Here is a 26,818-nt window from a genome sequence, read left to right on the forward strand (position 1 = left end):
GGGGCTCAGGTTTTCAGTCCTTCTCTGGCTGTGTCGACACGGGCTTCGAATGACTGAAAGAGAGTTCATCCCCTGCCTGCCTGCTTAATGGTCCTTTTACTTTCCCATGGAAAAAGAGGCAACGGCCATGCTGGGAGCAGGATGCCAGAGCAAAAATGCGCAGAACAGCCAGATCTTCCTGTGCTCCCCATCCGTAGAGGCACATTTTACATAGTCCCTGGACTGGAGCTATTGCCACCCATATTTTGTAGTTCTTGGTGTTCCAGGTTTGGGCTGAAGAACATAATACATCTGTCCTGAGTTTGAATGGTTTCTTTCTCTCATGTTTTGCTTTTCTTTGAGATGAAGGCACAGGATGCTGCAGCTCATGAAGGAGTCTGTTTCCGAAAGCAGAAAGAGCAAAAGCACACTAATTCATGTCTGTTGTCTGTGTGGTGTCTCTACATGTGCACCCTTTGACTCTGTTTGTCCCTTTTCCTTAGGGAACACTGAAGGAGCACTTCAAAAAGTGTGACAGTGGATTTGACCACATCCTTGAATCCTTAAAGCAAAGCTTTCTGGCATTTGGGAAGAAAAAAACAGACACGTATGAGGTAAGAAATAAGTAAGAACAATATATTACTCAGGAAATCACTAAAACTACTCCTTGAACCTTGGGATGACACAGTATTTGAACATTAATCAGAACTACAAATGTGTCTGTTGCCAAAAGGGCTTTTAATGATCTAGTGGTCTCAGTCTAGTTCCTCTGTCCAAGAGCGTTAGATCTCTTCTTTGCTGTGACAGTCAGGACCTTTCTGTAATCTCAGCAGAGAAACTAACCAGTGAAGAAATGTAGAAACTGAATGTACCTCCCAAATACACATAGAGAGCATCAGGCCATCTCTGATCCTGCCATTGCCCCAATGCCATTATACTGGAAACCTCCTCAGCTTCTAATACACTTCACCCTTAGTTGTAAGGAATATTTATCCCTTTGATGGAGAGTGGACATTTGGAAAGGTGAAAAGTCCAGGTCCCCAAAGGACATAGTCTCTCAGGCAGAGTTCAATATGCCAGGGTTGGCAAAGAACAACCTCACAGAATACCTGAGTATTTTCACCTTTACAGTAGCCTAAATGATTTGTCTAGGGTCCCATGACACCCTTGAGTTTGCTTCTTCAGTAATGAAGTTGGTATTTGGGGTACCCTCTTTTGCAGGCAGGTTGGATTTGCTGCTGCTGCCTGTGCTGCACATGTTCCCCTAAGTGCTGGACTCCCTTTCTCTTACCCTCCCAGGCCTGCAGGCTCTTTGACAGTGCCAATTTTAATTAACATTTTGAAATGTGGAAAAATGTAATGAAACAGAAAAAATCAGGAGCTGTTCTGCTGTTGTTCAAAGCCTGTCACTGGACATTATGTCACACTAATGCTGGGGCAAGTGGCAGCTCAGTGGTGGAGCATTGTGCCAGAGCTGTCTGTCTCTTGCTTTGTCTGTTTTGGACAGAGCTGGGGATTTCCTGTACCTTTGGACTGCAGCCTAAAACTGCTCTGATTACAATTGCTAATGGAAATGTGGTTTCTGTGCAGCAACCCATCTCCCCTTAGAAACACTTGCTCTCCCTCCCCTTTCAGTCATTGCATGGTCTCGCCACTGGGATTTCTCGGCAGGTAGTGGGTGGCTCAGAGAGGCCCAGGTGACTTCTCTGTGCCCAGCCACAGCTGTGTGCCCAAGGGTAAGGCCCTGGGATGTGTCTAGTGCAGATGCTTCAGGGAGATATGGCTTTGTCTGTAGTCTGAGCTGTCCCCAAGTGACATGTTTGTTAGCTTGGGGCTAAGCCAAGTGTCCCTGCTGCTCTGGAGTGTGAGCGACCTCTGGCTCAGCTGACTGTTCCCATTGATTGTGGTTGGATGTCTCCACACTTATCATCAATGTTTATGTCATCCACATACAGTTTGGAGGTACTCCATGTGCTAGACCAGGCATTTTAGAGGGATAATTAAGCAAAGAAATGGGACAGCCATCTGCATGGACACTATATCCGCTGTCTACACTGGTCAGAGTCCTATAGGTATAGTCTGGTCCTTGCTCAGTACAGAGAAGTTAATCTGGGCCTCTTTGCTTTGGAACAGGCTCTCATCAAGGCTGTCAACACCATCATTATTACAGAATACATTCAGGCCCTCCTGACCACTTCCAGGAAATCATCCTCTGTGCAGAGGAGGGGGATTATCAGCAAAATAGAAGAAGATCACAGCATGCTGCAAACCATCTTTAAAGAATGCTTAGTAAGTCTTTGATATGGTTACAGTTTTGCTCTCTGTCATCAAGAACAGTACCAGCAGAGGAAAAAGCTCTGAAAGCAACAGAAAAGCTTAAGAGGTCTTACCGCAGTGGTATCCAGCTTCACAGAAATGACAATCAGATGTGCTGATGGCCCCTCTGATCTGCCAGAAGCTGTTAGTGTATAGTTTTGAAATGTGTGACTAGAGGAGGCAAGTTTCGCACTCTGCCACCGAAATAAGGATGAGGCGTGCTCCTCTGAGCTGGTGAGACAGCTCCGAAACTGTCAGCTCCCCCAGGCAAGCCTTTGGTATGTGGCCTGGCAGTACAGAGGAGGAAGACTTGTGTTCCCCCTAGTGTTCTCCCTTGACCCTCTGGCGTGATGACCCACATCATCTGCTCCACATCTTCACCTTCTTTGTGGAGGGCCCCGTAGGCTGCTGCTCCCTGGAGATGGGGTATGTGGTGTCATCTGGCCTCCTCCCTCCTGCAGGACCTTCCCAGCCCCTCAGAGCTGCGCTGATGGCTGAGCGAGCCATTTCCCTGTGCTGCAGCTTTTCCTCATGGGCAGAAACATGCTGATGCTGTTGTGGTTGGTGACAGCTGCAAGGAGGATCGAGTCCTCCTGCAGGGTAAGCACCTGCAGGTAAAGGTAAAGGTGCATTGCAAGAGGGGTAGATGGGGTGTAAAAGCAGAGCCACACCTTTGAAGAAAACTCTTGGAAAAATGCTAGGTCTGATTTGCAGAAGCAACTTTGGAAGCTTAAAAAAGCCTCTTTGCTGAATTCCTAATCCCATGTAATTGGCCATGCTGCACATAGCATCTGTGGATGCCACCAGGCTGTCACATGTGTACCGTGCTGACCTAAGGCAAGGACTGCAATGCCAGCAGCAGCTCCTCCTGCGGCCACTCCAGCCATGCTATGGCCCTGGCCCAGCTCTTTTGAAAATGCGGGCTGAGAGCACCCAGGCAATGCACTTCCTAAGAGGCTGGTAGTCTGGTAACAGGACTGAGATATGACAGAGCAGATAAAAAAGTCTGGCTTTATTGGTTTTAATAATTTCACCAATTCTGAGTCATTCTCATGACTTGTTAATTTAAGTGCTAGGGACTGGAAATCTGTTTTCTCCCAGATGAGTCCCCCCACAAGTCATTTGTCAGTAATTCTTACATTGTCCAAAGAATGAAAAAAAAAAAAAAAAAAAGATTTTCTATAGGCTCCTCTAAAAACCTCTCAGATCCATTACAATTAATGCATTAGTTTCATGGTGGAAAGATGGAAGCTGCCAGAGCTTTAGCTGAAGACCCAACTCTCCTGGAGTGATCAGTCATCGACAAGTCAAAGCTTTGAGCAATTGAGCCATTGGGAATAGCAGGAGGATTCTCTAATCTTAATTCTAAAGTTTACCAGTAATGCTGTGCTCAGCATCAGCTCTGAATGTCATGTGCAAGGAAAGCTGGTTTTATAGTGTAAAGGAGATACAGGAAATCTAATTATCTACTAAACCCCTACATTCAGCTTGGGTGAAGAAAAGTCTGCATCTGCTTAGCACTGTTTCCCTTGTGTCCTCAGTCTGTTCTTTTTCTTATTGATGTGGGAGCACCAGAAACCTTGGGAAGGGAATGCATAAGCAATTTGCAGAGGACAGCCTGATCCTCAGTCAAATGAGGTACACAGTTACACATGCAAAATATGTCCTCTGCTGCAGACTGAATTTATCATGCAGTTGCTGCACAGGCTGCACCTGCTCCCTGCCCTGCTCTGCCCTCTCTTCGGGCTCTTCCTTCCCCTCTGTCCTTAAAGCACATTAGGAAATACGTTCCTTGTCTCCTAAAAGCAGTACATGTCAAAAGCACTTAAGCATCGCTGATGAGACACCTCTTTTTTGTCCTTTTAGGTTGTGGGCTGCTTACCTCCAACCTTGCCTGTCTATATAGTGCTTAACTAAATCTGACACCATCAAATTAATTAGCATTTTGTAATACTGAGCTTGCCAAGTATGAAGCCTTACAAAGCCAGTGCCTTAGGAGCTGAGTACAGCTTTTGCACTGCGTAGAGCTACACATGCTGTGTGTCTGCAGTGCGGAGGAAGAGAGAGAAGGCTGTCTTTGAATATTACTATTATCTTTAATTTATGTTTGATGCAGAGGTAAGCTGCACTGAGGATGCAGCCTGCTGTTCCTAATGTCCCGTGGAGATCAGGGGAACCTGGGCTTCTCCTGCCCCACTTTGGCAGCCTGTTCTCTGGGTTTGCTTTGTCAGAGAGTCTCTGTTGACGTGATGGCATCAATAATTCAGAGAAGCAATTTAATCGCATTACTGCACCAATGAAAAATATGAGCAAGACCTGAAGCTCTCTCTCAGAAGTTCAGCCGCATTCTGCTGCTTCTGGTTTTGCTAAAAATGCTCTGTGTTTCTGGGTGTTTTCTTCTGCGTGTTCAGATGGAGCTGACCGCAGGCAGCATCTACCAGCCATGTCATATCCTTCACAGTGTCCAGTCCTGCTTCCCATTTGTTCTGTTTTTTCTGTGAGAGGATCTGTGTCCCCCCACCGTTTCCCCAAGGTTGGTTTGCTGTCCTTGGGCTTGTTCCAGGGCAGCAGAAATGCCAGCATGTCTGGCCAACAGAGCTTGTTTCCACATAGGTATAGGGCTGTGCTTACTTCTGGAAAGAAACAACTTCCCATGGGGCAAAATGGCCTTGAGAGGACAGGTGAGGTGGGGAAAAATTAGGTACATTTGCCTTCTTTTCCAGAAGAAATGCAGGAGGGGATTCTGCACTGCTGAAATCAGCTGCCCAGGTCCCCTGGAAGCGGCTTGTGGTTACACCCCAGTTTCTTTTTTCCCACCCTGAAAAGAAAACAGGTTTCTATATGTGAACAGTTAGTTTTGCAAAGCTCCTAACACACATGATGGCATCCCCAGTCTGATACAAGTCCAGCTCTTAATGTTGTGTGCTGCTTCCCTTGCCCTGAACACACCTTTCCTTCTCTCCACAGGGTCCTACAGCTGGTTCCCTTAAGGATCCTATAAAAGCCATTTTAGAACTTATTCAAACTTCTGATGCTGAGGGAATGAAAATAGCCCTTCTGCCCATCCTCAAAGAATTTCCTGATCTAAGGTAAGGTCTTTTGCTGGTTTGACTTCTGCAGTTTCTTACACGATTACTTGCCACCACTATTAGTCCTGCAATACTTTCTCTTTTCAGTGTGCTGGGCCAGGCACAATGCTTACCTTTGAATGCACTTGATGCTGCCCATTTGCAGGTGCTGATTAACAAGGTTTATAACTTTGCCAGACATCAACCAGCAGAGTTGAGATGTCCTTCCATAAAGGTGAAGGTTGGATGAAATGGCTGTCAACAAAGCAGGAGTAACACTGTGGAAAAATACTACCTGAATGGACAATTTACAGGCACATGTGTACCAAATGTAGGTTTCAAAAACACCTTTAACTTAGGCATTTCATAACTTCCAAGCACTTGGCTTTTGGCTTTCACAGGCTGAGAGAGTTGAGGTTGTTCAGCCTGGAGAAAAGAAGGCTCTGGGGACACCTTCTTGCAGCCTTTCAGTATTTTAAAGGGGCCTATAAGAAAGATGGGGACAGATTTTTCAGCAGGGCCTGTTGTGATAGGACAAACCGTAATGGTTTTAAACTAAAAGAAGGGAGATTCAAGACAGACATGAGGAAGAAATTTTTTACAATGAGGGTCGTGAAACACTGGCCCAGAGAGGTGGTGGATGCCTCATCCCTAGAGACAACTGAAGGCCAGGCTGGACGGGGCTCTGAGCAACCTGATCTGGTTGGAGATGTCCCTGCTCATTGCAGGGGGCTTGGACTAGATGACCTTTGAAGGTCCCTTCCAATCCAAACTATTCTATGATTCTCCTACAAAATCCTAGGTGTATTCAGCAAAAATACACTTCAATTTCTCACAGGAAGCTGATAACAGAAATTAAACCCAACTTTTATTAGGAAGGTGAGATCTTAATTTTTTCCAAAGTCTGTGGTTTATTATATCCATCTTTTGTTCTGATGTATTGTGCTACTGACTGTATTTTTCCAAGCTAACATCATTACAGAGTGGAGCTCTCTGTCACAGGATGCTGTGAAGGCCAGAAGTGTGAATAGCAGACAATTTGTGGTAGATAATTGTTTCAGTGCCTGTTCAACATGACAGTCATGATATAGCCCCCAGCAAAGGAAGTCCTTAAACTGCAGACTGCCAGAAGCCGGGGGGGGCGGGGTGGGGAAAGAAGACAAAGAGAGATCATGTTATGCTTTGTCTGGTTTCTGTCTTCTTTTCCTAAGCATTTGCTAAATCTGAAGATGCTACTGAGCTAAAAAGCTGGTTATCTGATACAGCATAGCAATTTTTATTCTCTTACTACATATACACACACACATATATAAATAGTGGGAGATCGGACCAGACTCTTCAGTGGTGCCCAACAATAGGATGAGGGGCAGTGGGCACAGACTGAAGCACAGGAGGTTCCATCTGAATATGGGGAGAAACTTCTTTACTTTGAGGTGCCAGAGCCCTGGAACAGTCTGCCCAGAGAGGTTGTGGAGTTTCCATCTCTGGAGACATTAAAAACCCACCTGGCCACATTCCTGTGTCTGCTCTGGTGAACCTGCTTTAGCAGGTGTGTTGGACTAGATGATCTCCAGAGGTCCCTTCCAACCCTAACCATTCTGTGATTCTGGAATATATATATATATATATATGTATATGTATACAAAACTATGTATTTATATATATAGTATAGGAAGTGAGCATAGGAAGTACTCAGAATAATATTATTCTGGTCCAGATCTCAGAGGAGTTCATCCAGGTATGAGTAGATACACTGTTCTTGATTTGAGCAGATTCCCATATGTTTAAAACTGTTTGGCTTGGATACATTTGCCCTGTTTGTTAACTAATTTGTTGTGGCCCCCCTCAGTGAAGCAATGCTATGTAGAACAAAACTCCTATAGCCTTCTGGATGAACAAGAAATAGGGGAGAAAAGATATAAAAAATGCTTTCAAATGGTCAAATGCAGTTACCAGAAACCTATTCTGCTGGATACAGATCTTTTTCTAGGTGAGGTGAAAGTTTCCACAGTTTCACAGGGATGCTGTGTGCATTGGGGTTGGGACCCATGAGCTCAGCCATATCCCACCCAGCTCTTGCGATATGGCCTCCTTCTTGCTAGGTAGCCAGAGGGCTTCAAAAAGCGGCTCAGCAGCTTTCAAGCCTTGGTCTGGCCCAGCAAAACTGAGTGATAGGAAGCAAGCTTTTTTCCTTGGCTCTTTCACTGATCTGCCCTCTTACCCTTTTGGAAAGGAAGGAACATCTGAGTGCAGTGCTGGACATCAAAGACTCTCTCAGCCGAGAAGACAGGGCTTCTCTCTTGAAGGTGTTTCACGATAACTGCAGGGAATCAGAAACAGAAGCAAACTTGCTTTTTGCAGATATAGAAGTAAAACCCAGAAAATATGGACTCTGTGGCTGTCTCTGCTGTTAGCAAAGGTAGGTGTGTGTGTGAGTGTGCTTGTGTGTAACACACGTAGCTTGCACAGGCATTCCTGCATTCAGGGAGGTGGAATAACTAGGACTGTAGCATCACCTCCCGGAGGTCTTTGTTGCTGTATAGGCCAGTTCTGCTTCCCTCTCTCCGCCTGCAGTTCTCCATGTCACAAAGTGTGGTGTTGTAGGCAGTGCAGGGCGCTGCATGCTTAGATGTGCGATTCAGATTACTGCAGGGACAAAGAAGACAGGGCTTTTCCTCCTTGTCCTTCGCTCCTGCCTGCCTGTCCCTTCAGCAATCCCTCCGTCTCATCTTCTGTGTGTGCACGGGTAGGTATCCCAGGCAAGTGTCTCTGCCTTCTGGCAGGGCACACTGAGGGATTATCTGCTTCATGATCCCCTACTTTCCTGCCCCCTTTATGAGAGCTCTGTTAATTAAACTGGGCTCGATTCTGTCTGGTGACTGTGCCATGCTGCGGGCACCAGAGGTGAGCGTGTCCCCTCTGTGCCTGCAGCAGCAGCTGGTGGCAGAAGAGAGGAGGGATAAAAGTCAGAGGGATGAATGTCACTGTAATGTCTTAAATCCCATTGGCATGAATTGCCAGGGCTCATCTGGAGCACCTGCGATCTCCTTTCAGTTCCCAAGTAATTCCTTCACAGTCACAAATCAGGGATTTTGGGGGTAAGCTGCAGCAGATCTTGAAAGTAAGCATGTCCTCATGGTTTAAAAATACTTCTTAGTGGAGAACATGCAGCTGTTTGCTTCACTTTAAATAATCTGCAACCTCTTTTTAGTGCAAATTTGCCCACCTTAGAGCCAGATAATTTTGTTTTATCTTTGACAGGCCAGAGGCCTTAGCTATCAGAAATATTCTTCCTTGGCTAATATTTACAGATTGTCAACAGTCACCTTCTGTTGGATAAGGTGAATAGACTGACTGTCTCAGGCTGAGAAGCACAGTCCCTTCCCGCGTCCTCCGCCGCTCCCCGGTGTCACCATTTATTTATAGTTCCCTGTGTTAGCAGATCAGGGATGAGTTATGCAGAGTGCTGACCTGGAGCCTCCAGGCACAAGCAGACAGTGGGCTACCCTGGAATCAGGGAGAGAAAGCAATTAGAGAAACAACTAATAAGCACGCAAGCTTTCCCTTCTTAATGAAAACTGATTCTGATATAATGAACTGGCTATCAGCCATTCACTTTTAAACTCTCTTTTAAAGAAATTACCCATGGCACTGCGTTCACTTTACAAAAGATATTCAGGAAAACAAGTTTCTAAAACACTGTAAGTGACTTAATCTCCTATTTGCTGAAATCCCCTGGGTAAATAGCCAGAAGATCTGGCTGCGTCTGCAGTGCACATGTGTGGCCCAGGCTGGTAGCCTCACCTGAGCTCAGGGGTAGCAGTGACAGTGAAATGAGTTATGGGATATGCTCAAAGGGAGGTTACCTCCCTCCTTCATCCCAGCCCCATGATTTTGCTGCCATGCTCTGGGGTGTGACCTGCAGGTATGTTGGGAATCATCTGCTTTCTCCCAGCCAGGAACGCAATATTTGCACATATTTGTCCCTTCTGCATATGGAGGTGGGAGGACTTTGGAAAAGTGTTATCTTTGATTCTTTCGTGTTAGTATGAAATGACCTCCCAGAAAAGGAGTGAGCAGGTTTGGCTGTGGGCCCATGGACTGTGTTAGCCAGAGTAGCGCAGGAACTGGAGATTTTCAGCAGGTAAATGCCAATAGAGCTTCATGCAAGAGTCTGTGCATAGGAGAGATGGTTTTGCTATTTAGCTGTTGTACATGTTCTGATGAGTCCTATTTAATTGCCCAGATTTTCTCTTGCTTTCCTTCAGCCCTGCTGTGAGAAACAAGTCTCACTCCCATATGGCAGCATCTGCAATCACAGCTCCTTGAAAGCTTCAGCAGCTGGATGAACGGAGAAGCCTGAAAGCTATCGAAGACACAATCCCTTTTGCAGGAAAAACATGTGGCCCAAATCCTAATCTTCTATGCAAAGTCCAGGCAGAAGATGAAAGGGGTATGGCAGAAAGACAATCCTTCATAATTTCCTAGAGATTGCCACTTACCTGAGTCCTAGTGGTTATTCCCAGGACAAGGCACGGTGGTGTGTAGAGGAAAAGGAAGGTTCCCGTTCACCAAATTTCTCTCTGTTTCCATCCCTTGTTTCATACAATCTCCCACAAAACCAGGGACTGCTGCACCACGCAGTGTCCTAGCAGATGACACGGCATTGCAACCTTCCCCAGGGACCCAGCACTCCCTGTTTGGGAACCCTGCCTACCCCATGGTGCTGGTGGTACCTGTGGGTTTGGGCACCTGGATCCAGCCCCTGAAGCCTGACCTGCACCAGGAGGGGTGCAGACAGGGCTGCCCCATCCCTTGCTCCCCAGACATGAATGCTGTGACCTGCTTTGGGGACAGCCTGCCTTGGCAATGGCTGTAGGATGGGGAGCTCTTCCCTTATGAGTTTTACAGCTGGCTCTGAAGCAGAGTCTTGCATTCATTTTTATACCTTAGTTACTGGAAATTTCCTCTTGCAGAGGGAAGGGGAAGCCTCATGGGAAGCAGGCAGTGAAAGGAGTTGTTTGTCCCAGCCTCCGGGCAAGGTCTGTGCTGTTTTCAGATGTAAATAGGCAGTTCCTCTGGGAAAACACTGACTTTTCTTCCCAGTTATCTATGAACTGGTCACAGCCTCCGAGCTGGATTTGGTTCAAGGCCCTCCTTTGCTATTGTGTTAGCATAGGCTGTAACTGCTCCTCTAGACGTGTAAACAAGCAAAAAAGCTCTGCTACCTCAGACCTGCCATTGCTTTTCTGAGTGGCCATTCCCCCTCAAAACTGCTTCCCTAACAAGAAAAGGGTCAAATTTGTGCATAACCCATCAATGTATGAGGGATGTGTCAGGCTCTGGGACCCTTGGAAAGCGCAGGTTCTGGTGGGTGCTCCAGGCTCTGCTGTGCTGTCACCCCAGGGACGTGGGTGTCCTGGCTCAGGGGCAGCTCCTGTGAGCCTGGCAGGAGCCAGAGCAGGTTTGTCCTGAGCTTTGGTTCTGTCACAGTGCTAAGTGTGGGGTGAGTGACAAGGAAGCAGAAAGGAACAGGCTGTTCCATCTCCAGGGTGTCCTCTGTGGGCTTCTGGGGCACTGTGAGACCTCAGCACCATTATGTTTCATCTCTCACATCGTTAAAGGGCAGCGAGACTGACCCATGGCCTGTCTGCCCTTCCTGATTGCATGTCTTCTTCACAGATCCAGCTCCCATGTCCTGTGCATTTCATAGCTGTCCATTGCAGCTTTGGTGAGACCTTACCCAGGACATGGAGAGGCTGGTGGAGCTGGTGGAGCTGGTGGAGCTCCAGCCTGGCCGGGTGGGTATGGGTCGGGCTGTGGGGCTGGGTCTCTGAAGGGTGCCAGCCCTGCCAGGCACGCCAGGCCAGTCACCCTCCCCTCCCACTTAATTGCACATTTTTTTCAAGGGTGGGAAGGGATGACAGGCCTGACTGCAACAGCAGGGTCACAGTCAGCCTCTGCCGATGGAGATTTCAAGCAGTGAGCCTTCCAGAGAAAACAAATAAATACCCCGCTGACATTTCGATCGTGGTCAGGCTAAAAATAATCCCACAGCATGTGGATGGCTCCTGCTGCGTACATGTTGGTGTCTATGTACGTGTCTGCCATTTGACATTTGCCATCAGACTAGGGTATATTCTGCTTGCGAGCAGTGGCTGGGAGCCATGGGGGACACCGGGTGTGTCACCACCAACCCTGCAGATGAGATGAGCCCTGTGCCATCACAGCTGCTGCTGTGCCTGTCCTCGCTGGGTGGCCAGGGGATGGGCAGCACCTTCTGCTCTGTTTGTGTGTGCGGAGAAACACAGCTTTCAGCGAGGTTTCTTAGCAGCCAGTTTCTGCATCCTGTGTGTAGGGTCCAGTCATGGAGAGCGCAAATAAAGACTTTAATTTGTTCATGGGGCTTAGCGCTGGTGGCAAGTATGAGGTTTTCCAGAGGTGGAAGGCCAAGGGATGTTGGCTAGGGTGGGGTTGGAGGGTGATGGGGAGAGGCTGCCTGGTGTGGAGGCAGATGGTGTGGGAGGGATGTCCTCGGCCACCTTCAAGTCTCCTGGGGAGAGCAGATGGTGTGTGGGGAGGCTCCCAGTGGCTTCTCAGGAGAGGAGGAAGTGGCAGGTGGGATGCTGGGTCACTCCCTGGGGCTGTCTGGGGTGATCAGTGAGGGAAAGGAAGCTGTGGGGAAGGAGGATGAGGGATTTCCCTTGTTTGTGGGGATTTTCACCCACGCTGCTGTGTGCCCTGGCCTTCCCAAGTGACCCAGCCTCCTCCTTTCCAGCCTTCACCCTAGGCTGGGGTTAAGACGCTTGGGTGGGATTTGTGCTGCTCTCTGCAGGGGACAGAGGGATCACACTCACGATCCTTCTGTGGGATTATTTTATGGCCTTGGGATGTGGGCAAGGGCAGCAATGCTATTACCATCAGCTTGACAGGGCCACTTGGAACCATGCTGAACATCTCCCACTTGCCCTCATGTCCAGCAGTAACCCTGCTGCCAGCAGGACAGGGTCACTCAGAGCTCAGCACCCAGAGGTTCCCTCCACAAAGACCCTCTCCCACTCCCTCTGCACCCTAGGTTTCACAGGGATCTCCTTGATGCCAGGGTCATGCCACTGCCATGCTCACCTGTCACCCAGACATGCCAGCCCTGGGGGCATGGGCAGCAAGGAGTGGCACACTGCTCCTGGTGCTTTGATGACTGGGCTTTTTTGGGAGCTGGTCTCCATCCACCACCTCTCTGGCTCTGCACTGGGCTGGCAGGTTGTGTGGTGAGCAAAGATTTGTCACCCATGTCCCCAACGCTACTCAGGGCTGGGATTTGCCTGGGTGCTTTGAAGTGCTGCGTGCAGCCAAGCCTCGCCAGCCACCACTGTCATTTGAGCTCCTGTCTCCGAGGGTCACCTTCAGTGCTTGATGCTGAAGACATGGAAAACAGACGCTCCTTAATTATGCTGCAAGGTCTGAGGAAAGACCTGACATTTGCTGTGGTGCACCTGTGCTTCCCTGGTTTACTTAGTGGCTGTGCCAAGGATGTGTGACAGTGAATGAAGGGCTTGATGGTGAAAAAAACAGGTAATACTGAGAATTTGGGACACGCTGAGCTCTGCTGGATAGCAAATGTGCACAAGGAGAATCAATGCCTAAAACCTTGAGACCTGAGAGAGGGCAAGCCACTTGCTGATCACAGAATGATATAGTAGATTGTGTTTTATTCCCCATCCTCCCCTCTCCCAAGAGGAGCCTGTCTATTCTGGGAAACTCATACATTGATCCCAAAATTAACTGGGATAACTTGCACCCACCTTTGAGGCTTTCCTCTCCAGCCTCGGGCTCTGCCAGCACCCAGCTTGGGAGCGATGGGAATGGGTTGGTGCGTAGGATCGGCAGCACGACAAAAGCTACTGCAGGAAGTTCCCCCGCAGGGAAACATCCCAGCACATCGCTGAAGCTTTGATTTTAAGGCTTAAATGTCTGCCTTTACCCCAGCACCCCACGGTCCGTGCGGGAAGGAGGAGCAGGCACAGGCATATATTGAGGTCTCTTGCTCTGCACCAAGGGCTGGGCTGGGTTCCCCCAAAGTTTTCCCCGGTGGCCCTGAGGACACTCCGTGCTGGGAAGGGTACACACCTGGTGCCATCTAGTGGCACTGGGACACGGAAAGGACCGTGGCTCTTTTATTGTTATTTTTTTACTATTATTACGGGGTATTACAGTGGTATTTGCCTGAGTGGCATTTCACTTGTGTGGGCTGCGAGTGGCCCCTTACTGGGGTATGGTATTTGCGGGAAAACAAAAAGTTGGGAATTCCGATGTAAGATAGGATTCATGGAGCATGTAGGTATTTCTGCCAGTCAAATAACCAGCAGTTTTGTGGGAAGATTGCGAAGGAGAGTGATGAGAATTGTCACATTGTGTGCTGTACTTTATAAGAACAGCTGGAGCTTGTAAGTGCACAGGGGGGAGGTGGAGAGACTGCGCTGCAGAGCTGGGAGCCCAGGAACTGATCTGTTCCCTCTCTTCATCAGTCGGGGTTCCTGCTGCAGTGAAGGGCTTTAAGACAAGGTTTGGTTGGCTTAACCTGACCTAAGGCCATACTGGCATCAGAAGAAGAGTTCCTGCCCTCACCCCAGCGTGCCTCCTCACCAGCTGCATCACATCTAGGGGTCAGCTCTACTGTGACAACAAATTAACAAAACAAATAGTTCAGCATGGGTTGCCTCTTCTCTTTCCTTCTCAGGGGCTCTGGGCCAGTTACTTCTGTCCAAGCTCCAGCTGCCAGCTTCAGACCTGCTAACTCTCCTGTCTCCTATTGCCATCCCAAAGCCTGTGGCTTTCAGCCTGTTCCCAGCCACTGTCCCCAAGCTGTCCCCTTGCCTATGCCCAGGGGACCTGTTCCCTCTCTGGCAGTTTGCTTGCTGCTGCCCGCAGCATCGCAGAGAGCGTGAGGCTGCAGTGCTGCCTATGTCTGCCTGTCCTGCCCATTATGGTTCATGCTGCCTGTGTAGGGGACATTGCCTGTCACCCAGATGGGCTGTTGTAAAAGGGATGGCAGCCTGAGGGCAGTTAAAATAAATGAGCTGGCTTTAAAACAGCTGCTGGGAAAAGACCTGTGTTTCAGGGCTGGGACAAAGTATTTTTAAGGATTTTAGCATGAGAAGACTATCTGGAGTGGTTTGTTATATCACATAACCTTGCAGCATTTTGAAAAAAATGTAAAGCAAATCTTGTTTCACAGATGAGTATCAAATTGTTTCCTTCACTAGATTATACCATCTGAACTTCTGCACTCACTGTTTTTTTGTGTCTAACAAAATAGGCCTGTGCTATGCCAAATTATGTCTTTTTATTCCTCTCCAGACTGCCCAGTCCTGAGAAAGATCTGAATCTCCATTCTCAGACACTAGCTGCATCTTCTGCTGATGCTGCCACGTGGTTCGTGGCCCATTTCATTCATACCTGCTGGAGTCTCATCCAGCATGAACCAAACCTGGGAAGGAGAACTGGATCTGGCAAGGGGAAGGATAAGCCCACGCTGAGGTGTTGCAGCCCATAAAGGAGATGGGGTAGCTGCTCCTTGTTAAAAGCTCTGCAGAGGAAGGGAAGCAATTCTGTGCATAGACAAAGGGCTGTGCTCTGCCTGGTGTGCAGCACCCAAAGTGACAAGATACCAGGAGTGGCTCAGTATGGGTGGCAGCACCCGTCTGTGCATGCAGCTATGGGCTGCAGCCATCCCAGGGCACGCTTGTTCCCCCAGATCTGAGCTGCTTGTTGCACTCATGGGTCTCCCTGCTGCAGCTCCAGGCAGGGTTGTTTGGATGGAGCAGCCAGGGGCTGGCTTGGGTCTGGTTTGTCAGTGGAGATGGGGAGGCTGCGGGCTGCTGCCTGCCCTGGGTGTTGCTGTAGAGAGGCAGCAGTGATGATGCCTGGACATGAGGCTAAAGCACACACTGCAACAGCGAGGACACAGCCACATCTGCAGCACTTGTCTGCAGCTTGGTCCTGTGCAGGGTGGGGGGACAGGAAAGGGCTGAGCTCCCACTGTGATGGTAGTGGTAGTGACCCCTCTTCTTTGTACCGTGATCTGCCTGTCTCGAGAGATGACTCAGGCCATTGCTGCTTGGGAAGCTGAACAGATCCTGACCTCCCTGCTGGTTCGTACCCCACAAGCGTGCACTGACCAACTCAGCCAATAAATCAAGCAGTGATGGCCTCAGGGGCCTTACTGTAGTCGTGCTTCATGACCCTTTCATGATGAATCATCTTTTGCAGGCTGTCCAGGTGCCTGGGATGTGGCCCTGAGTTGGCTGCCAGGACACGCAGGTGATGGGTGCTGCCAGTTCCCCTTTGGAGCAAAAAGGGGAATTGCAGAGAGAGAGAGACCTCCCCTTGCCAAGGGGTGACCCTGGGCTTGGAGTGCTGCAGCCTCCCCTCTAATGCATTTCAGCTGTTAATAAGATCTTTAACCTTGCCCTCGGGCAGACCCCAGCCATAGCCCTGCGTGGAGTCACCTCGTCCCCCCAAAAGCGAGGACGTCTGCTTGTCCCATCCTGAAGCCAAGCTGCAGTCCGCCCCCCCAATAATGCCTTTTCTTTGCTGGTGGAGTGTCCCAGTGAAGTTGGGACCCGCCACTAGATGGGGGTAAAACCTGCGGGAACACGCGGAGCCGCCGCTGCGGCGGGGCTGGGCCCCAGGAGCCCGTCACCCCGGCGGGGCTGGGGACCGCGGTGACCTGCGGTCACTTTCCGACCTGTCCTTAGCTGCGGGGGCTGAGCCGGGCGCCGGGCGCTACCCCGGTCAGGCACCTGCCTGCAGGGGACACCGGGCACGGTCGGTGGTGCAGGACGTTGAAGGTTTATTGTTCCAAACACGCTCCCAGTGCCAGGCCGACTCTCGGCCCATTGCTGACTGGTATCTGATATTCTTGAGCCAAGTCTCACCGGTTTTCAGCTTAAAAATACCGGACAGCAGTGCTGGACTCACTTGCAGTAGCAAATCTGCTGCCTATTTGGAGTATTGCAAGACCAACACACACTTGTGTCCTGCCCAAACACCCAGTGCGGGCCCTGGGGTGGGCTCCCCGGTCCCCCTGCCCTCAGGGTGCAGCAGAGCCCCTCACCCAGCTCTCTCCTGCCAGGGTAATGCAGAGAGGGGCTGAGTGCTGGGAGCAGCTCTGTGCCGAGGCAGAGGTACCACTGCAGATGTGCTTCCTTATCCTGTTGTACTTACACTTATGTCTCCTGTAAAATCCCCACCAGCTCGCTACTCCCTGGTGCCTAAGCCATGACAAAACTGCTGTGGCAGGTCCATCTGCATCCTGACCCTGCCCCGTGGCCAAATCTCACCCGATCCCAGCGATGCCCAGCTGAAGACTTCTTCCTTCCCTGCCCTGGGGAAAGCCCTGCAGCCAACCTCTCCTGCTGCAGTGGAGTTTGCTCATTCCAGGGTTGCAGCTGTCCTGGCTGTCCCTTGGCCCCAGCTCAGCCCTGTGCCCAGTGCACAGCACTTGCGGCTGGTGCTTCAGTCCTGGGGGATTCTGTAGCAGGAGTCTGCACTGCGAGGGCAGAAACGCCATGAGAAACAGGGTGCATGAACTTGAAGCCCAAGCTTATGGTGGTTACTTTACAGAGGCTGTCCCTGGCCAGTGGGGAGGTAGCGGGGAGCTTCCTGCTCTGTTTTATGTCTCGCATGGTCATTAATAACCAGCCCTGTCAGCAGCTGCTTCTTAAACAAAACAAGCCCAGGCAGGTGGAGCTCAGGCTACCAGATCATAATTAAAAATACTCATGAACAAGATGTTTTCCCAAAGACCACCTGATAGCCACACGGGCCACGGTTACTGTGTGGGCACAGTGGGAAATGCCTCTGTGTATCAGACACTTGTCAGCAGGAGGGAGGAGAAGTGACAGAGACTGCAGGAGCCAAAGGGCCATGTCCCATGGCACAGATAGGGGCTCGAGGGGCAGAACTCTGGTGAAAAAACAGGGCCCTAGATGAGAGCAGACCTTAAGGCAAAGCTTGTGCATTCACAATATATATGAGGCACCCTTGAGGAAGGACGTTCCTGAGAGTGTTTGGGGAAGAATGCCATTCTGCAAACAGGGCTTGGGATTACAGCCATCATGGAGCTGAATTTCTCTGAAGACAGCCTTGCCTTGCCTTCTTTCTGGAAACATTTTTTACCTGTTTGAGGGCCGACATCTTGTGTAGCCCTGCTGTCTTTCCTAAATTAAGCTGTGTTGATTCCTCCAATGCATTCTGAAATGTCATGTTGCCAGACTATCAGCCATTCTCTTTCTTGTCTTTTGGACTCTGGAGTGCCAAGAATGGACACTGTGCAGTAGCCAAGCTCTGACGATGACAGCTGGAGCAGGGGAGTTTCTTTCTGTGTTGTCTAGGTGTCACTCCTTCTTGCAAGTCCTAGCTACAGTTTTCATTTTTCTCAGTGATCTGTTGACACAACCCATTCATGACCCTTCACATTACTCCAGAGTGTTTGGGTCTTTGCAGAGTTATTACTGAATGAGTAATTTCCTCCCTGTATTTGTGCAGTTGTTTACTTCTGTTCATTGCTGTATGCTGTTCTTGTTCTGGTTGAATTGCATCCTATTGATTTATTTTTTTTTCCAGATAACTGCAAGATCAGATCCTGTCCCCTATCACTGGGCACCACGCTTGCAGTCCCTGAAGCTCTTGTGAGCATCCTCTGCATTTCATCATCTAAATCATTAATGAGCCTGGCTCAGACCAGACTCCTGTGGACTCACAACCAACAGCCACTTTTGCTCCGATCATGAATCTCCATCCAGTTTTGTGTCTGCCACCCAGGAGCTTTGCAAGAGCAGACCCTCAGCCCAAGGTCTGCATGTCCAGACAGATGTGTGATGCTCCCCAGACCTGCACCAGTCAGCAGTGACACCCTTCTGCTCTGCTGCCTCATCCCTGCAGCCACTGTTTGGGGCAGCACTTGGCACTGGCAGGGACCATGGTCCCTTCCTCACTTATTAACTCGAAAGGTACTTGGTGCTAAGACCCTTTACTAAAGTCAAGGTTCCCAACATCTGCAGCTGCTCAGAGAGGAGAAACTCCTGCCATGGAAAGAAAGCAAAGAGATTATGCAGAACAAATTTGATTTAAAAAAGTCTTGGTGTATTGCCTTGGTGTGGATCTCATGCTTAAAACTCTTAAATTCTACCAATACTTTTCCAAGAAATAACCTCAGGGCTTATTCCTCCCCCCTTTTTAAGATCAGCACTGCTTTCCCTTGCCCAGGGAGCCACCTCCCTCTTGGCCATCATGGTGAATGGCTGTGAGATGGCTTTGACCAACTTTCCAAACACACTGTGTTGGGACAAGGTATAGTGGATGAAATCCATCTCTGGAAGCCTTCAGTTTATTTAGGCTGCAGCTGGATGCACAGTTTGTTAGCGTTATCTTATTTCATTTATTTTTTGGCAGCATCGTTGGCGTAAGCAGCCCCCACTGCATGTTTACCCCCTGACTGCTAGTGTAGCTGTTGGGGGCAGTGGAAGGAACAACAGTGAGTGGGGTGACAGAGGCTGCTTAAACCAAGACTGCTGCCCCTCCAATCACTTAGAGTTATGTTCCCTTGGTGCTTCTCATTCTTCTGTACCAGCATCTTTGCTTCGGCTTTCCAGTTGCTCCCCAGATGCTTCAGCCACAGTTTCATATGAATCTCCTGGAATTTGAATAACTTGTTTTCTTTCTGTAATTGCTTCTTAAACTTCAGGGGATTAAGGAATTTATTATTCAGCTGAATTCCCATCACGCTGCACATCCTCCTTCTGCACTGAGAGATTTCTTTGTGCCTTAAATATGATTTCCTGAGGAGCTGTCTGCTCCTCTAAATTCCAATTTCCCTTCTCCCACCCCATGAAGAAGGAGGTCAGGAAAGTGATCCTGACCGCTGCATACCCAGTGCAGGGGTGAGGAGCACTTCCCAAGGCACCTGTGGAGGTTTGGGCTCATAAGAGACATCCCTGGGGTCAAAGCAGGGCAGCCCATGGGTACAGCTAGGTTGGGCCTCTCCAGAAGGGTGAGCCAGCAGAGCGGGGAGCCCTGGAAGAAGAAGGTCTCTCCAAAACAGCAGACCGGGTGGTGTAAGTGGTCTGAGAAGGAGCATAGCCCTGAGGCTGAAGCTGCCTCAAACAATGTGGTGCCTGTGGTGTTGCCAGCCTCTGGGGAGGCACAGGCCTGATTTGGGAATGGGAAGTACCCTGAATGGGTGAGCTCCAGATAAATCACTTCTGCAGCTGAGCTTTGGGCTGAAAAGGCTGCAGGATGGCCAGGGAGACCTTGGTACATGGCCCTGGAAGATCTGTCAGGCAGAAGCACTGTGCCTCAGTTTCCATTTTAAAGCTGTGGCACTGCTGCTACCTGTCCGGCCACATCTTGTCACGAGTGTCCCAGCTATTGGAAGGTGCGGGGGGTTTGTCTGTCCCGTCTTGCTGCAAGGTCCTGCAGACAAACCCAAGCTGGTGTCTGGCTGTGTGTGTCCTGGTCTTCAGTGGAGGCTGAGCTGCTAAACCCACTGGGGCTCAAATGTGTGTTTAGGGCTTTCCCTCTCCTATCCCTGCAGAATACTGCGGGTGTATTTAAGGGCTGACACGGCTGGAAGGTTGCGGGAAAAGCAGTGATTCTGGGAAATCACGTGTCCCCGAGCCTTTGGAAACAGTGAAGGCTGCCAAGCATGATGCAGGCTGGTATTTCTGCATGCTTTAAGGGCTGTGTCAGAGCAAGGCTGTAGCTACCAATGAAGGCAGAGCATGGCTTGAGACATTTAGTTGGAAAAGCCGTACTCCTCCCACATAAGCAGCTCCTCCATCCATGGGGAAATGACAGAGTGCTGCCCTGAAGGAACAGCACTCTGGTTTCACTTAGATACCATCTGATTTTCATTTTCATAAATGTAGCTATGTTTATGTCGGCCTCAAATGTTTTGCACAGTGCTGGACTCCTACAGTTTTAGCATTGCTGAAATTCCCCATTCGCCTCAGATAGAATGCAGCTGGATACCTCCCTTTTGGCCATAAGTGCCCTCACTGGGGACAAGCTATTCTGCAGGCCAGGTTGCCCTGGGGCTGCCCGCACAGGCAGGGCAGCACCACTGCACCACCGAAACGCTGACATTAGGCACCAACAGCAAAGACCATCCTTGACACTGGGCTGACACCTTCAAGATCTCCCCAGGGCTGTGCTGGGAGCCAGTGTCAGGGGACTTGGAGACAGGGGCAGCAGCCCGTCCTCTGGCAGCCACTAATTCTGAAAAACCACAGTTGTTGGCCAGAAGGATCTCCACTGAAGTTCTCCATGTTTGACAACACATGCAAAAGAGAGTTGCCCCAGTAATGGGCATGCTATCAGTGAGAAGGCCCCACTGAGAGTCTAGCTCATGTGGAAAATGAACAGAGGCTGCACAAGCTGGGCTTGCTTAACCTGGCAAAGAGGAAGATAAAGGACAACTTGACAGTGAACTGCATGAAGGGTGGTTACAATGGGGACAGAGTCAAACTCCCCTCTAGCAGCAGGTGCTACACCAAGGGGAGATGGACACAGATTGTACTTTGTAAAGTTCAGGTTCAACATCAGGGAAAAACTTGTTTCCTAGGAGGTGATGCAGCCCAGAGAGAGACTGAACTCTTCACTTGGAGGTTTTTCAAGACTTTGCTAGTCCACACCATTGGCTGCCAAGAGCTAGTATTGGAAATGGTCTTACTTTGAATGAGGAGGTGGACTGGAGGCCCCCAGCACCCCCTTCCAGCAGTGTTCTCATCCTGTGAGCCCTATGGCCGGGCCAAGCTTACTTACAGCTTGTCTGAGTGCTTATGCGTAATGGATCATCACTTCTCACCCACCTGAAAAGAAATAGGAAGTGAAGGCTCTGCGGACTTTGTCTGAAAAGTTGTTTTTACAAGCATGACATAACAGGGAGGTTGATGGAGCAGAGAGCCAAGATGAAGAACACTCTTATCCCTCTGCAATTTTTAAACATTGACCTATTGTACTACGAGAAAGAGCAAGCAAAGAGAGGGAGAACATGATTAAGAGTAGACTAGAGAGGTTTGCATCTACTCAAACTCAGGAGTCTGTTTTCTTCACCACACACCACACTGGGATGGGGCCAGATGGTACAGCCAAAGTCCCTGTCAGGTAAGAATAGAGTGGGAGGACAGGAATTTCCTGGTGTCACTGAACGGTCCTTCCCAGTATGAAGCTTGTTGACACTGAGGACCTACATTTTTGTATTGCTTCCTGGGAAGTGAGGTCTCCCAAGAGCCTGTGGAAGGGTGGCATTTCCCACAAGGCTCTGCTTTCTCAAGGCATCGAACCAAGAAGTGATGCTTGTTTGGCATGTTTGTTCTTGTTGACATGACTGGAGCATAAACACACGTCCTAGCTGCAGAGAGGGATGGGAGGTGGGGCTCTAAGATCCCGTGAAACCAAAACTCCACAGTGAAAAATTTTGGGAGATTTTGGTCAACTAAAGTTGACTTGAATTTGTAAGTGCACTTCCTTTCTTGTAAAGACAGTTTCTATATGTAACACAGAATCAGCCCTTTTGTTTGTTTGTTTTTCTACTGGGTAACAAGAAAAAAGTGCACAAAAGAGATTTTGGGGAGGAACGATGAGGAGACTGATTTACCAGTCTGACTTCTCAGACTGCTTTTGAGCTTGAACATGAGTGAGCTGAGGTTTGGCAGAGTCTCAGGGTGACCTTTTGTATAAGCACTCAATGCTTCTCCTGAATCTCTGGGCACTACATCAAAATTAGTGAAATAAACACAAAATCCAGATAGTATGAAGCCAAGTGACGTAATCCACAAGCCTCAGGCAACTGGCGAGTCTGGGAGTGGGTGCAGGACAGTTGCATGGGTCAAGCCAAGCATCCCTCCAGGGCAGTGTCCACTCCCTGACAGTGGCCAGAGTAGATGCCCAGGGACAGCTGAAGGGATGGGATAAGCATGATCTATCCCTATATGCTCTCCCAGACACCAGCAATCTGTGGCTTAAACATTTTCTAAGCCAGAGTGGTGTCTGTATTTAAGAGCCTTCGATGTTATTCTATTCCTCATGCCCTGTCTCCATCCCTGTCTGTCTGCTTTCTTGCATACAGCTTAGCTTTTAGCAGCCACAGCATCCTGCAGCAGGACCTTTTGCAGCCTAATTATACACTGAGTGAAAAAAGCTCCAGTTTTCTGGCTTTGGGTCTTGTATCTGCTACCTTCATCTGATACCCCTTGCATAGGAAGAGATGGTTTTCCTCTTTCCACCTTCTTTAGGCCTCCATTATTTTGAAGATCTCCATCCTTAGTTGTCCCATTTCCAGCCTGGAGGGTCCTGTCCTGCTCACCCAGAAGCTCTGCCATAACTAACCCCACACCTCTGCTCTGGATGTTCTGCACTTCTGGCACATCTTTGAGATGAAGGGACCCAAACTGTGCACAAGTCCTTGAGCTGAGGCTGCCATGAGTTTGTGTTATGGCATAATTTCTTGTTCCTGATCTGTTCACTTTTTCTACCCTTAGTAACTCCTAGCATTCAGTTTGAGATTTCTGCTCACTTTCTTGCATTAGGTAACATTTGTGCAGTACTGTCTGCCCAGGGTCCCATTTGGCTCCCCTGTTTTCCATGTAAAACAATAATTTTGCATCCCTTTGCATAGATCTCCTCTACCATTTGAACACCTGCTTGTTCAGCCTCATAAGGTCACTTTTACTGCTATAAGTGACTTGATACAATTTGCAAACAAGAGAGTCACCTGCCTATCCACCCCTGCCCAATTTCCTGCAGGGAGCCCAGCACAACCCTACATGGAAGGACACTGCTCCAATATGAAAATTGTTCCTTATTTCCCATCTCTGCTCTGTTACTCGTCCCTGTGAGGACCTTCTAGCTCATCCTATTGATTCCCATTTTCTCTCAGAGCCTCTTGCAACAGCTTCTCAAATGCCTTTTGGAAAGCCGAATAGGTTACAGCAACTACATCTCCTCTCTGCTCCCCTGCTCACCCCTCCAAGAACACCAGTGGGTTTGTGGGGTACCATTTCTCCTTGGCGAGCAGGGCTGGCTCTTCCCCAGCGCATCACCACGAGAAAGGTGACAAAGGGTCCTGCCAGGTGCTGGTGCCATCTGTTGTGAGGGGGCCAGGTTCTTTGGGTGTCATCCAGGTTATTTGGAAACATCCAAGGGCTGTTCCAGCTGCAGGGTCCATGCCTGCTGCCTCACAGACCCTGTGCAGAAGGATCTTGCCCCTGCCTTGGTGAGGAGCCCTTCCTGGGCATGGGGCCACGATGCAAGGTGCTTTGTGCTTCTCCGAGGCATACCCAGCGGTTTTGCAGAGCATCCTTCCCATGTGAATCTGTTGCAAGCAGACAGGTCTGCCAGTTTTTCTAAGGCTTTTACATGTGTCTGTCCAAGCGTGTCACATCCTTCCTTTCTTCATCCCCATGTTATATTTGAGCTTTGTATCTCGGGGTGCAGGTGTCCCTCATGAAGATCCACATCTGAGGGAGATGTTGTGGTAGGCAGGAAGGGTGATCATGGAAGAGGTACAGTGGTGGCAGCTGTTGTGGAGGCTGTGAACATTTGAACTCTCTGCCTAGTTAAGGAAAGAAGGGCCCCAGAATTAGTTCAAGCCAGAAGATACAGGAGCTTTGATCGTCATCAGAAGCTGCATCCCGCTAGATAAGTCAAATAACAGAACGGTGCATCTAAAGAAGGTGAGAAATAGCAGAACGTGAGAACTTATTAATGTTTGACTGTTGCCAAAGGCTTATTTTTCTTACCAGCTGCAGATGCAAAATAGCAACTAATGGAGAGCAGCTGGATTGATGCCTGCAGAGATAAGAAATGGCCTGCCTGATGAATATGAGGGGCGCCAATGAAGAACGGGGAGAGCCTAGATTCTAATTTTACAATTGACTCAAATTGTTGCACGAGGGGTGGTAAGCTTAGATTACAGGGTTATAATTTCCCAGGGCTTTCTTTACTCAGAGTGCCTCTTCCAGAGGCACCCAGCTCAAGCAGCTGTCTATGCTGTACCTTACAAATAAATTATTTATTTAAGAGGAATTTCTGGAATTCATGCCTGAGACACTGCTTCAGGATACCTAGGGTGAAGCTTCCTTAACTCTACTAAGCAAAAAATTCAAATGCTTTTCTGGGGTTACTTAATGGTAAAAACAGTTGTTCTAGTTGCGATGGGGAAATGACCCACTTGTGAGTGGGAGGAAGTTCACACATTGGGGATGCTGTTCATGTGAGAGTCATCCTCTCTCCATGTGCCCTATGTGGGGCTGACCTCTGATTGCAGCTGGTTTACAGCAGTGCAAAGCCCATGGGTTCAAGGGAGGCCCTCTGAAGCAAAATGCAGTCAGCTTTGGATATAGGAAAGTGATTTAAAATGTCAGATTTCTGGGAAACCCCGGGAGCAAAATTATCCTAAAGCTGCAGACTTTCATCAGGTAGGTCCCAGGGGGCTGGGCAGGTGTGGAGGTGGGCGCCTGCCTGGGACATGGGCTGCAGTTTGGGTTATTCCCTTCATGTGTTGCCCAGCCTGACTTTGCTGATGTGTTTTCCTTGGCCAAGGACACAGTGACTTTTGTCTATCCCTTCCTTTCTGCATGTGCCAGTCTGCAAATAATAACTTACAAATGCAGTAAAACCTGTAAGGTCATGGTACCCATTCTTCAGCCAAACTAACCCCTTGCTGGAATACACCAAAGTGCTCCAGGAAGAAAACTCTGTCCCAAAACATACTAGCTGTCTGGAACTAACCTCTTGAGAAAAAGACGGTGTTTCAAGGCCTAACAGCTTTCTGTACCCTTTCCATATCCTTTGCCAATGCAGATAGCTGGAGTGTGTTTCGTGGCCCATGTGGCCAGTTAACCTGTGTTGACCGCATTGCAGGTCCAGCTTGTGTCCAGCAGCAGGAGGGTAGCGCAGCCATCCTAGCTCAATGTGATCAGACACTGTCAGGGAAAACAGAAAACTTTCTATTAAATCATGTGATATTAGTTCACTGGCTTTTCTTGAGGTCAAAGTCTTTCAGATAAAGAAGTGACAAAAGTTAAATGGGTCAGGGCAACAAACAGGGAAACTCAGAATTATCCATCAGGCAGCCAGTGACAGTGACACAAAGAAGGTACAGGGAAGTAAGCTGCGGTGGCAGAACTGTGGACTAATTGTGATAAGAAGATATTGCAAGACCTTTACACACTCTCTGATTCTTGTGTCCATTGTGTTCCTGGATATGACTGTTTTTAAGGGTGAAGACTGGCTCTCTGGGAGGCCTCAGGTGTGAAGCAAAGGGGTGTAGGGCAGCATGTGCAGAAGGAATATATTATATCTAGGGCCTTCTGTGAGGGTGGTGGGGTGTAGTTAACCATGCTGGAGCAACTCTTTCAGGTTGACTCTCCATTTCACACGCAGACCCCACCATGCGTCTGGTCACAGATGATGATTTAGATGCTGAGAGGCCAGGAGATTAATAGGAACAGTGGAAATACACGGTAATGGCATTGTCTGATGGAAGTCCTGGAATTGCTATGGCCCAAACCAACGGAAACCATCCATGTAGTGTGTGATTAAACTGGTTTATATTATTTGTGAGTTGTCTATTCTTCATGCACACTGCTATCCTTGCCACCGAAGTTTTCCATCAGTTAAAGAAAAAAGCAAACTGTCACTGCAAACAAAAGCCAGCCACTAGTGGTGGCCAGGGAAGGAAAGTGAGACCCAGGCTGGCCCCCAGCGAAGCTCTCTGCCACATCCAGCCCCCAACAGCATGCAACACAGGGACTTCCCAAGCCACAGTTTGCATCTTCTCACTGGCACCCTTTGCATCTCAGTGCTGTGGGTATTGCATAATAGATGTCAGAAGGGACGATGGTGGGAGACTCTCCTCCATTTTCATACTCGCTGCCTTAGCCTGATTGAAAATCTAAGCTGATCTGGTGGCTGAAGGGTGCACAAGGACCTTTGGACCTGGGCTTAAGCGTGAGTCTTGATGCAAGCTTATGACATGTGTCCAAGGGCAGGTCACATCTGTGTTTCATCTCTTTTCACTGGCTCACAGAGAGAATAAATACTGAGCACTGGGCGTGATCCTGGGCAGAGGGGCCATCTAACTAGATGGCTGTTCCAAGGAGGAACAAGGCCAAATACTTCTTCTTCTAGAGAAACAGCAGTGTGGTTTGAAACAGTCAGAGCATAATGTGATTTCTGCAGAGTTACTGCTACACATCTGGCCTGAAAAAAGTGTGGTCTGCTTCTTTAAGAATTTTTTGACTCAGCTAGATTCCATATACATTATGAACTGAAGCATGTTTCAGTGGCAGTAGGCAAGTACGTTGTACCGAAGATATAAAGCAAAGCACATGCTGTATGTAGTAAAGGCTTTTAAGCCCAGTCCTGACCAGCTTATCTACATGCTTAAA

General features: G+C 48.9%; 1 protein-coding gene and 1 long non-coding RNA gene across 6 annotated transcripts in view; one reads left to right on the top strand and one right to left on the bottom strand.

Annotated features, from left to right (window-relative positions):
* Positions 1 to 26,298, top strand: part of LOC102084103 (exocyst complex component 3-like protein) — a 41,690-nt gene extending 15,392 nt beyond the window's left edge. For 2 of the 4 annotated variants that reach the window (XM_065063406.1, XM_065063408.1), the window contains exons 8-12: positions 483 to 593; positions 2,113 to 2,268; positions 5,263 to 5,384; positions 7,597 to 7,782; positions 9,632 to 11,764. In XM_065063406.1, coding sequence (XP_064919478.1) covers positions 483 to 593; positions 2,113 to 2,268; positions 5,263 to 5,384; positions 7,597 to 7,777 — 570 coding nt within the window. In that variant the 3' untranslated portion in view covers positions 7,778 to 7,782; positions 9,632 to 11,764. Of the gene's footprint in view, positions 1 to 482; positions 594 to 2,112; positions 2,269 to 5,262; positions 5,385 to 7,596; positions 7,783 to 9,631; positions 11,765 to 17,990 lie in introns of those variants that run through there. The other 2 variants (XR_010472740.1, XM_065063409.1) reach the window with 2 other exon arrangements.
* LOC110361375 (uncharacterized) lies at positions 2,263 to 10,005 on the bottom strand. 2 transcript variants are annotated; one of them, XR_010472741.1, is made up of 5 exons: positions 9,866 to 10,005; positions 8,690 to 8,870; positions 7,585 to 7,683; positions 5,498 to 5,618; positions 2,263 to 5,113 (listed from the first exon to the last, which is right to left on the bottom strand). It is a non-coding gene; the product is annotated as an uncharacterized LOC110361375 (long non-coding RNA). The 2 variants fall into 2 exon arrangements; XR_002417951.2 differs by lacking the exon at positions 5,498 to 5,618.
* Positions 26,299 to 26,818: the final 520 nt, after the last annotated feature.

Source organism: Columba livia, chromosome 5, assembly GCF_036013475.1.
Source record: "Columba livia isolate bColLiv1 breed racing homer chromosome 5, bColLiv1.pat.W.v2, whole genome shotgun sequence".
NCBI classification, from domain to species: Eukaryota; Metazoa; Chordata; class Aves; order Columbiformes; family Columbidae; genus Columba; species Columba livia.